Source organism: Grammomys surdaster, unplaced genomic scaffold (genome assembly GCF_004785775.1).
Source record: "Grammomys surdaster isolate TR1022 unplaced genomic scaffold, NIH_TR_1.0 126531, whole genome shotgun sequence".
Taxonomy (NCBI): Eukaryota; Metazoa; Chordata; class Mammalia; order Rodentia; family Muridae; genus Grammomys; species Grammomys surdaster.
Window position 1 is genome coordinate 3,260,016 of NW_021621323.1, and position 12,528 is coordinate 3,272,543.

A 12,528-nucleotide genomic window follows, 5' to 3' on the forward strand; every position below is an offset into this window, starting at 1 on the left:
AATGCTGCATACATGACCACTGAGGGCAGCGAATATGTAATGTAATGTTGCATACATGACCACTGAGGGCAGTGAATATGTAATGTAATGTTGCATACATGACCACTGAGGGCAGCAAAGGAGGAGCAAAGGCTATGTGGATTTGTATCTCTAACCTGTTTGTTTTCTGTTTTCTCTGTATTTGCCTAAAGTTTGGATTTAAGACAGTTACTTAAGGCCACTGGGTGTGATTTTAAAGATTTTCACATCATGGAAATCCACCCCCACCACATCACAAAACCTGAGAATTCCCAAATTGAACTTTTAGCTACAAGACTCTTTGTATAAATGGGATTAAGTAACTTAAAAATAAAAAAAAAAAGTTGCTTAGGAATGAATGGATGCTCTGAACTCCCGCCAGGGAAGCAGATAAGCTAACTAGCTCCTTACTGTTCCCTCAGCTCCTACACATCCAGCCCCCCAAGTCTCATTTCCAGCTCTGCAGCAGACCACCGGCTGTGGCCTCCCCCTTCAAACCCCCTTCTCAATGAATCACACAGATCTTCCCCTCCCCCTACTTACTGCTTTATCTCAGTGTCAGCTGGCACTCCCTGGGTACCCACAGGCCAAATGGACCAGGGAAGCAAGAACTGCAGCACTTACTTACCTCTTACCCAGCTGCTCTGAATTCATCCCCTGTGCCCTAGGTTTCATCCCTAGCTCTGTAGAAGATAACTCTCTGTATTCCCCAACCCCACCCCCCGCCCCACCTCCATCCAAACACAGCTTTGCACAAGGGATCAGACAGCTATTCCTTCCTTTTGTGCAGTTTTAACCCAGCTCCCAGCCCCAGCAGGCATTTCTTGGGAACCCAGAAGCCACTACACCCAAGGAAGCAGGTGGGCTAACTGCAAATCTTTACCTCTCCCTACACCTGCTAAGTGTACTCCTCCAGTCTTATTCCTACCTCTGTAGTAGAGTACCTACTGTTGGTCCCCATTTCTCTGTGCCTCATTTCCAGTAGATTGCATAGATCTTTCCCTCCAAATTCACCCAGCTCATGCTTTATTCCAGTCCCTAATTCCAACATTCCTTGGGAATCTGCAGACCAATTTGTGAGAAAAGTAGGTAGACTACCTACAGTTCTTTACCTCTCCTTTCATCTCTCCAAGTCCAGTCACCCATTCTCGTACCCAGCTCTGTAGCAGACTTTCTGCTGTGGTCTCTGACCCCATTCCCAGAGGACTGAAGAGATTCTGGTAGAACACCTGCTTTCAGGGAACTCCCTGACCTCCTAGCATATCCCCATTCCTAAGTGTCACCATTCAATACTTAGAAACTCATTTTAACCAGGAACCTCCAATGGACACACCTATCAGGAATCCAGAAGAATTCTCTACCATATAACACACAGCCACCCACAAGAACCAGAGACCACAACAGAAACCAAGGAACAAAACACCCACCCAACAAAGATAAGACCAGATATTAGCACCTAGAAGTACAATGTTCCGAAACACAGATTCCTAGATGCTATTGTAAAAACACATTAACAGCCTTTTAATCCCAGCACTTGGGAGGCAGAGGCAGGAGGATTTCTGAGTTCGAGAGTTCGAGGCTAGCCTGGTCTACAGAGTGAGTTCCAGGACAGCCAGGGCTACACAGAGAAACCCTGTCTCGAAAAAAAACCAAAAAAAAAAAAAAAAAAACACATTAACAGCCAGGGCAGTAGAGCCCAGCAACCCTACCACAGCAGGCTCTGAGTATTGTACCATAGCTGGAAGCACAATAAAAAGACCTCAGAATCACCTTAATGAATATGATAGAGGTCCTTAAATAGGAAATGGAAAAATGCTTAAAAGAAATCATATGAAAACACGCATTGGAAGGAATAGAATAAAACTGTTCAGTACCTCAAAGAGGAAACTGGATCAATAAAGATAACCCAAACTAAGGGAAATCTGGAAATGAAAAATTTAGGAACTCAAGCAGGAACGTCAGAGGTAAGCCTCAGCAATAGAATACAAGAGAGCGAAAAGAGATTCTCAGGTCTTGAAGACACAATAGAAGAAATGGATACCTCCGTCAAAGAAAATGTTAAATCTAAAACATACCTGGCACAAAACAAAATCCAGGAAATCTGAGACACAATGAAAAGAACAAATCTAAAAGTAATTAGAATAGGAAAAGGGACACTGGATAAAGTCACAGAATATATCTTTAGCAAAATCATAGAAGAAAAATCCCCTAATCTATCAAAGAGATGGCTATCAAGATACAGTAAGCATAGAGAAAACAAGAGTGGACCAGAAAAGAAAGTTACCCTCAGCACATAATAGTCAAAACACTTAAATGTACAAAACAAAGAAAAAATATTAAAAGGGGAAAAGACAAGGTAATATATAAAGGCAGACCTATTAGAATAACACCTAAGTTACCAATGGAGACTCTAGAAGCCAGAGAGGACAGTCTGCAGTCTCTAAGAGACCACATATGCTGGTCCAGACTGCTGCTATACCCAGCAAAACTCTAAATAACCATAGATATAGAAAATAAGACATTCCATGAGAAACCCATTTAAGCAACATCTGTCTACAAATCCAGCCCTACAAAAGAGGCTAGAAGGAAAACACCAACCTAAAGAGGTTAACCACACCCGAGAAAACATCCACACCACAACAGCAACACTATAATGGGGATTGACAAACCCTGCTCGCTGATAAGTGAGACCTCAATAGTCTCAGTTCCACAATAAATACACAGACTAACAGAATGATTGCAGAAAAAGGATCCATCCATCCTTCTGCTGCACTCAAAAAATACACCTCACCATCAAGGATAGACATCACCTTAAGGAAAAGGGTTGAGAAAAGATATTCCAAACAATGAACTCAAGAAGCAAACATGTAGTCAAACAAAATCCAATCAGAAAAGATAGGGAAGGACTGACATACTCATCAAAGGAAAGAAAAATTCACCAAGAGAACATTGCAATTTTCAGTATCTATGGTCCAAACAGTAGGGCACCCAAGTTCATAAACATGATTTCAGCTTTAATCATATGTCAGTGCTTGCATGCTGATACTGAGGGACTTCAATACCCTACTCTCACCAATGAACAAGTCATCCAGATAAAAACCAGAACTGCTAGAGCTAACTGATGCTATATACAGACCATTTCACCCAATCACAAAAGAATATACCTTCTCTGTGTGTCCAATATTGACCACATATTTGAACAGAAAGTAAGTCTCAGGACAGATGCAGAAAATTGAAATAACACTCTGCGTCCTATCTTGACTACCATGGATTAGAGCTGTGACATAGCAGAAAAAAAAAAACCAGAAAGCTTACACACTCATGGAATTGAACAACTCACTACAGAAAAAAAAAAAGTCAAGACAGAAATTAAGAAAGAAATTTAAAACTTTCAAGAATTGAATGAAATTCAATATACAGTATATCCAAACTTATGGGACACAATGAATACAGGTCTAAGTTGCAAATTCATACCACTAAGTGCTTAAATTTAAAAAGGGGAGAAAGACAACTCACGTTAGTAACATCAACAGCACACCTGAAAGCTGTAGAAAAATAAACAAACAAATCATGCCCAAAAGGAGTAAACAGCAATAAATCATCAAACCCAGTTCTGAAATCAATAGAAATAAACAGCAGCAACAAAAATCAATAAAACAAAGATTTGATTATTTGAGAAAATCAGTAATATTGAAAAACACTTATTCAAACTAAGTAGAAGGTGGAAAGAAAATATCCAAATCAACAAAATCAGAAATAAAAGAGAGACATAACAACAGACACCAAGGAAATCTAGAGAGCCACAAGGACATATTTCAAAGAACAAATTGGAAAATCTAAACGAATGGGCAATTTCCTCTATACATACCCCTTACCAAAGTTAAGCCATGATTGGATAAGCAGTTTAAACAGACCTATAACTGCTCATGAATTAGAAGTCGTAAATAAAAGTCTTCCAACAAAAGTAAGCTCAGGGCCTGATGGTTTTAGTGCAAATTCTTCCATACTTTGAAAGGAAAATTAATGCCAATACTTTTAAGTTATTGCACAGAGTACCTCATAAGAAACATTGTTCAGCTTGTTTAATGAGGCTACAGTTGCTCTGATACCAAACCATAGACTCAATAAAGAAAATTACAGACCAGTTTTCCTTATGAGCACAGATGTGAAAATTCCTAATAAAATGCTTGTAAACTGAATTTAAAAATACATCAAAATTATCATCTATCATGATCAACTAGGCTGCATTCCACAGATGAACATAGGTAAATCCATAAATCTATCATATAAACAGACAAAAGTCACATGATCATTTCATTGGATGCAAAAAGGCCTTTGATAAGATCCTTCATGATAAAATTCCTGGAGATTTTTATTCAAGGATCATACATCAGCATAATAAAGGCAGTTTACAGCTAGCCCATAGCCATGGCTAACATGAAATTAAAAGGAGATAAACTCAGAATAGTTCCAATAAAATCATGAACAGGTCAAGGCTGTCCACTTTCTCCTTACTAGTCAGTGTAGTACTTGAAGTTTAGTTAAAGCAGTACAACTGAAAGAGATCAAGGAATAAAACCTGGGAAGGAAGAAGTCAAAATATCTTTATTTGAAGATAATATGATTGTGTCTATAAACAACCCTAAAAACTCCACTGGAAAACTACAGCTGATAAACACGTTGAGCAGAGTTATTAGATACAAAATTAAGTGAAAAAAAATATCAGTAACCTTCCTGCAGACAACTGACAGACTGAGAAAGAAATCTGGGAAACAACACCTTTCACAAATAGCCTCAAATAATACGAAATGTCTTAGAATGATTCTAAGCAAGCAAGTGAAAGACTTAACGTTCAAGACACTGAAAAAAGTGAAGAGGGCTGGAAAGGTGGCTCAGGGGTTAAGAGCACTGACTGTTCTGCCAGAGGTCCTGAGTTCAATTTCCAGCAACCACATGGTGGCTCATAACCATCTGTAATGGGATCCGGTACCCTCTTCTGATGTGTCTGAAGACAGCTACAGTGTACTTGTATGTATAAATAAATAAATAAATAAATAAATAAATAAATAATTTTCTAAAAAGCAGCTGGAGATATCAGAAGATGGAAAGGCTGGGTTGGGTAGGATTAATATACAATGGGCATCCTACCAAAAGCAATCTTCAGATTTGCTGCAGTTCCCATCAAAATTCTAAGACATTTCTTCACAGATCTTGAAAGGCCAATTTTTCAGCTTTGTATGGATACACACAAAAAGCAAGGATAGCTAAAACAATCCTGAAAAATAAAAGAAATGCTGGAAGTCACTATCCTGGGTTTTAAGTTGTACTACAGAGCTGCATTAATAAAAACAGTATGATATTAATATAAAAATAGACATGTTGATCAGTGGAATTGAACTGCAGACCCAGATATAAATCCAGACATGTATGGACACCTGATTTTGATAAAGAAAACGGAAATACACACTAAATAAATTTTTTAAAAAAACCTTCACCAAATGGTGCTGGTCACATTGGATATCTACATGAAGAAGAGAGCAAATAGATCCATACTCATCACCCTGCACAAAACTCAGGTCCCAATGGATTAAAGATCTCAAAACCAGATACAATGAACCTGATAGAAGAGAAGTAGAGAATAGCCTTGAATATGTTGGTACAGGGAACAAATTTCTGAACAGAAGAGCATTAAAACAGGTACTAAGGTCAACAATTAATAAATGGAACGTTATGAAACTGAGACACTCCTACACAGTAAAGGACACTATCATATAAACGAAGCAGCAACCTGAAGAAAGGAACAATATTTTCACCAAACTACATATCCAATAGAAGGGTAATATCCAAAATACACAAAGAACTCAAAAAACTAGATACCAATCTAAAATATGGTCTACATACATAAGCAGAATTCTCAAAATAAAAAACTCAAATGACTAAACACTTAAAGAAATGAGCAACATCCTTAGCCATCAGATCAATGCAAATCAATACAACCAGCTATACTACTCTTGAGCGTATATCCAAAGGATGAGTCATTCTGTTACAGAGATACTTTCTGGGTTGGAAAATGTTCATTACTGCTCTATTTGTAATAGCCAGAAACTGGAAACAACCAAGATGTCCCTCAACATAAGACTAAGTAAAGAAAATATGGTAAGTTTATATAGTGGAGTATTATTCCCTTCATTTGAAAAAAATAAATTTGCAGGTAAATAGATGGAAAATCTGTAATTTTAAAGTGTAAAACTACATTATTCTAAGATAATTAATAAAAATACTTTTAAAAGGCAGTATCTTGTTCTTATAAAAACTAAATAGTTTATATCCTTGGTTGTAAAGTACTCGTGCTAAGGTATACATTAACTTGGCATATAGCTTAGCTTGCTAAACAAAAACTGAGTTCATTTTAGCAGTGCCATATGAGGGGGGAACTGCATTTTTCTTAATAAGAGGTTTTTTTTTTTAATGTTATATCTATTAACTCTTCTCTGAGAAGAGTATTAACCTTAACAGCCTGTTTCTGAGATGAGAACATGCTTTTAAAATCAAAGTAGACAGGCCCTTAGAACTAGAGTTTGTTTGCACGTGATAATTTAACCTAAAGTTGGTATAGAGAAAAATTGGCTGGGACATAAGGAGATAACCGCCACATATTGTGTTGGGAACACAACGTGGGCTGGGATAATGGAATACTGTCCATTTCCTCTTGCAAGTCTGTCGCTGGGGTTGTTGCTACAGTTTCCTATCCTGTGTGTGGTACCATCCTTAACAGTTAGAACTTTCAGGAAAGACAAAGCATATTATGTTGAGACTACTTTATTTTCAAAACCCTGAAAGAACTTCTTCGAATTCTCCTTTTATTTCATTAACTTTTTATTTTACTAACTTCTAGCTTGACTCTATTGCTTGAGCTCCCAGTATTCTCAAGACTAAAGCATCTTGATTTGCCTTTTCTCTTTCTGACGTTCCTATGTGTCACTGAAATTCATCATCTGGGAATTAATGGGGCATTCTGAATGTGAACCACATATGCATGTTTCGTTTTCTAAAACCTCTTAAAATAATGGATTGGAGGTTGGTTTTTAAAATATTTAACTGTGGTTTTTATACCCTTAGCACTGGGTTTAGAATAACATTTTCTTTCTTTCTTGTGTTCCTGGTAATATGTAAAATGGAAGAAGTCTTTACCTGCACAGGTACATTTGTGTAGTCAGCTAACACCACTCACCCTCTTAGTGACTGTATTCACATCAGCTTTCATTTCAGTATTAATGTGCTAAATCCAGCCTGAGGTCCGAAATACTGTATCACCGGAAGCATTTCTGATTTTTAATATTCATATCGTAGTATGGGGAATGCAGTCCCATTGAGTCACAGGTAGCTTTCTTCAGTTCTGTATGCTCCCTTGTTTCTTAAGCAGTTCGTAATAGAGCATTCCATTGAGACTTCTGCCTTTTGATTTTTCACTGTACCGGCTGTGCTGCTCTTTTACCTTAGCTTAGTCCAGTATCCTACCTGTATTCTGTGACAGAAATACCATATATACAGTACTAGTGCATAGGCTGTATTTCTGTTTGGGTGTTTCCTTTTGATAAAGTTTCATCTTTAAGTCTTGCCAATAGGGCTAATAATCTTTTAGTATTGTCTGTAGAAGACTTAGCTAAACATGTTCTAAACTTAAGAAACCTATTTTTAGTAATGGATTAGTATAACTGAGTTATTGGTGTTTCCACATACTTTTGTGCACCTATAGTTTATACCAGTGTTTTAACATTAAACTTAAAACTCAGGGGGATAAAGGTTCCTCAACTTGAGATCTTCTCTCCAGATCTCCATTCTTTGGAGTTTCCATGAGTGTGACCTGAAGAACTTGGAACCATTGAAATTCAAATGTAGGTAGGTAAGTGTTCACACCAGCGCATGCGTTGATTGCCTTCTATCTCTTTGTATACGCATCTGTATTGCACCCCCTCAGTGCCTTTCTTCCTCTTCCTCCCATAGATCATGTAGGGCCTGTGTCATCTTGATACAACGTGGTTTTGTGAATCTGTACTTCAGTCAGCATTTGTCTGTGTTGTGTGTCAGGAGAAGTTATAGAAAGTCTTCAGACATTTATGACATTGTGTTTGTTGTCTAAAGGCTGTCTCACGCATACGTGTTTGCTGTCTATGGGCCTGGGTTGTAGCGTGTGTTTCTGTGTTTGTAGATTCTCTGATACAAATTCACCTAGAGTTGTTGGTGTTTGTTACGGGATGCAAACGTCACAATCTTGCTCTTGTTTCATGTACTTTTCAGTGTACTCAGAAAATGTTAATTACTTGTGGTTCTACAAAGTCCTGCCTGTTGGCCTTTAATTTAAAACTCTTGCTCCAGGTTAGGTTTATGAGAGCATGCATGTCAGATGTTATCTGTTGAAGAACATTTATAAGCTTTCTTTGGACAAACAAAAAAAACTACTAGTTATTCAGTGTTTCCATTAGTAAAAACATCCCACATGAAAAAGATATCTACTTAACTGAAGACTTACTTAATGGTAACATACATAGTTAGTTATATCTGAAATGAACTAGATCTGGGATAGTCCTAGGCCCAAGTAGTAAAGCCTGTTCAAATAAACAAGATGAAAACGTAAGATGATTTAATGAAGTAATTTCTTTCAAAATATCTAGAACCATAACCTAGTTATAACATGTTTTCTCTTATTGCTGGGGTTTTCCCCCTTTTATTTGTTATATCTGACAAATATTTTATTAACAATCAGATTTTTTCCCATGATTTCTTCCTCCACACCCTCAACTCTTAAAAAATTGGGTAATTCTTTTACAATGACTTAAATGTCTGATCCCTGAGCTCTTTTAGTTGTAAAAAGTATGAAAATCTTAACTTTTTATTGTGTAAGTTATTACTAGCAATGCTTACAGTGGTAAAAATTTTTAAGTATTTCCTATAACATTTTAAGTGATATAAGCACATTATATGTTAACATGAACAATCTATGAAAAATGTTTTCAAAAATAATGTTGCTGACAAAAACATAGGATTTTTTACTGTGAATATTGTAACCAGAAAGAATCTAGAAGTTACTTAAGTGCCACTGCCTGGATTCAGCCAGAGTACGAGTGTTTTTACCAGTCATTCTGTTAACAGCATCAGCACACATGTCAACACTGAAAACAACAAACAAAATCCTGTCATTTTTATAAGACAGATTTCTCTTTGATAACTTTTCTGGAAGGGTAGGTTTCAGTGAATACCTTTATCCATAAAATGAAAGTTTGTACCTGCTTGTTTAAGTTCATTTTGTTCTCCTCTGGGTCTTCAGTATCTACGGAGAATATATGTACACTGTGGAAAAGTTATGATTATTGCTTTTAGTTAGCATCAGAGAAGTAGATATAAAAGAATACACCCAATTGGTCCAAGTGAGTCTGTCCAATTGGATGACTGTACATTTTCTCTTGTGTGTGGTATGTATGTTTTATATGTAAGTACATAATTAGTTTGGCCCCTGAGTAGCTTTTAAACATGTTTTTTAAAAGAGACAATTTTTGCAAATCATGGAGATTAACGCCGTTTGGCTGTGCTGCTCTTCCTAATATCCGCTGTAATTCAAATGTTACCAGTGCAATTTGTATTTTAAAGGCTTCGTCAAGCTCTATTTTCTTCTTTTTTTTTTCTCTCTTTTACACTGAAACCTAAATTTATGACATTTTTAAAGTGGTTCAAGGCAGTGATAGAGATGTCAAGGTAGGGGAATGTGGAGAGCCTCCATCATCCTGTTGAGTTAGTTACCTTACTCAGAAAATGCCATTCCTCTGATGTGCTCACACTGTTGGTGTTATAAAGCTGATCCTGACAGTCCTGAGGGGGTGTCGATGCTTCCGTGAGCAGCCAGGGAGCGGAGTTTGACTCACACTCAATGCATGCGCTAGTGCTCACACTTACGTACCTGAGCGTTAGTGACAGGCAGTTCTGCAGCCTGACAAGGTACAATGAGTAGATACAGTGCTAAAAGAGCAATGACATGCAGGTTGGTCTACCTGTACCAAACGCTACTGGTAAGTAACCGCATAGATTCTAACCCGGAAAGGTTCTCGGTGCATGATCTTACAAATAATATTCTCCTTACAGTGGAAGTATTCAGCCTGTATATAAGGTACTGCACTGTATTCTATAACATAAGCGTTCTGCCTGTAAGTGTTGAGAATCATTCATGCTTCATGTTATATTCAGGAAAGTTTTCACATTAAAGTATAAAAGCACATTATTTCATTGAGTGAACATATTACTTCATTTAGAATAAGTTTCACTGCCAATTTTAAAATGTTTTATTAGATCATTTGAACTGTAAATGTAGCTCTCTCATTTTCTCAAGCCTACCTACCTTCTATTCTTGTTTTGATAATAGGTCCCTTTCTAGTACAGACAGGCCCCAATAGTCATAATTAGCTGTAATTACCTACCCAGTTTTCAGGAACAGTTATTAGTCTTTGACCATCTCTTCATAATTCATTCTAAAAGCCATAAAGAGTTAACAACAAAGACCACCAGGCAAGTAATGAGCTAGCATGTCCTTTGCATTTGTTGCTGAGAGTCACCCTGTCCTCCCGATGAAGAGCTTTGAATAATGGGATCGGGAGCTATCAGGGGATTCGTGCCATGAAGAAAGTGTGTTTTGTAAGAAACAGTTTTATCTTTACATCCCAGATCACTTTAAAGAATTTTGAGAAAATTATTATTAGCTTTTAAATAGCTTATCATTTTAAAGTTAGGGGGAAGCCTTGGAAAGAGTTCCTGTCTTTACATGAACCCATTGCTGACAGTAGCGCTTTGTATAAAGCGTGAATACTTACCAATCTTCTCAGCTTATTCTAAGAGGTACTACGTGGGGTTTTCATTTGGATTTATTTGCCTTCAACCTTGCTACAGGTATTTTATTTATTATCACTGTCCATGAAGAAACACTGTGGAGATACCAGGCATGTTTAGCGATTTTAAAGTTAGTTACTTAGGAATAGATGCCACAATGGAGTGGTACCTCATGCTTCACTTCTCATCCTCTGCTCCCCTGAGGTGACCCCACTCCTCCCCTGTTAAAACTGCATTCCTTCCTAGCAGTCAGCGTAGAACACTCTGATGGCAAATACTCAAAACCAGTCAGTTTACTTGTTACATACTTTTGATGCTTTTCAGATTATGAAGGAACTGTATTTTAAAGAGTCTTTTCTTCTTTCTTGGTCTCTAAACTTCCTGTTTTTTCTTAGTCTTTGCATATATATATATTCTGTGAGTTGCTGCTACACAGATGTTTCTATCCGTTTCATTTAAAACCAATGCTGGGTTTATTTATCTATCTTACAAGCCTGATCATTAAATGTATTAATGGCATATGAAGAAAAAAAATCATGGTTTGATAGTATATTTAAAACTATTCCATTTCTGAATTTCTGCTAATCATTGAAAAGATTAAAAATTCAGGTCTTCTGAACTACTGTGATTTAAATAATCAAGTCAGTCTGATTAATGAGTGTACTGGGGCTGGAGATGGCTCAACCACAACAAGGCTCACAACCAAAGTATCAAACGAGTGGACTTTTTCGTTTGCCTTCACTGTAATTCAAAAAGAGCTGAGGTCCAGAAAGTAACATGTTTGCTAATATAAACACTTCTTCCCATTTTCTCTTTCTGTTTTTACAGATTCCCTTCAGGCTCAGCTTATCAATATGGGTGTTATCCCAACCTTAGTGAAGTTACTGGGCATCCACTGCCAGAATGCAGCCCTTACAGAAATGTGTCTTGTTGCGTTTGGGAATTTAGCAGAACTCGGTAAGTCCACACCACAAGTCACAAGTGTCATTAGCCTATTAATGCTCTTACAGTGACTATTTCTTTATGAACCTGAAATCCACTTAAATTATTTTAGTTTTTCTTGTGAGTATTCAAGATACCTTCTTCAGTGTTTAAAAAAATAAATCAAATTAGATCTTTTTTGTAATGTGTTTACAATTGTAACTATTTTGTTTTGTCTGATTATTTTATGTTTTAGGATTTAAGTTTTAGGAGCTTTGAGTAGATAGCCCAGAAGTAGAGTGCCTGTAAAAGTTAACAAGAGGCCTGAGGCTTTACTCACACCAGAACACACCGAAGAATAAGCATTATAATTTCTTTTTAAATATAAATTATTTGATTATAGGCTCTTAAATGTATTAGTGAACTGATTCCTTCCCTATATTTTTACAAAATCCCTAAAAATGACAGGTTTGCTATGCATTATGAAATATACACATATTTTACATTTAGAGAACATACTATGTGTGTATGCATGCTGTACAGCGTGAGTGTGGAAGTCAGAGGACCACTTGCAAGGACTGCCTCAGTCCTTCTACCATGTGGGTCCCGGGGTTTGAAGTCAGGTTCCCCGTTACCTGCTGACCCATCTTGTGGGCTTCTGTGTATTTGTAAGAGTACTATTATAAGCAAAATACGAGAAAACTTTGACAATGAGAA

General features: G+C 37.1%; 1 protein-coding gene across 8 annotated transcripts in view; it reads left to right on the forward strand.

Annotated features, from left to right (window-relative positions):
- Rap1gds1 (Rap1 GTPase-GDP dissociation stimulator 1) overlaps positions 1 to 12,528 on the forward strand; it is a 132,787-nt gene that overhangs the window by 95,157 nt on the left and 25,102 nt on the right. For all 8 annotated transcript variants that reach the window (XM_028760442.1, XM_028760443.1, XM_028760445.1 and 5 more), the window contains one exon: positions 11,719 to 11,847. In XM_028760442.1, the coding sequence (XP_028616275.1) occupies positions 11,719 to 11,847 (129 nt within the window). The remainder of the gene's footprint in view (positions 1 to 11,718; positions 11,848 to 12,528) is intronic.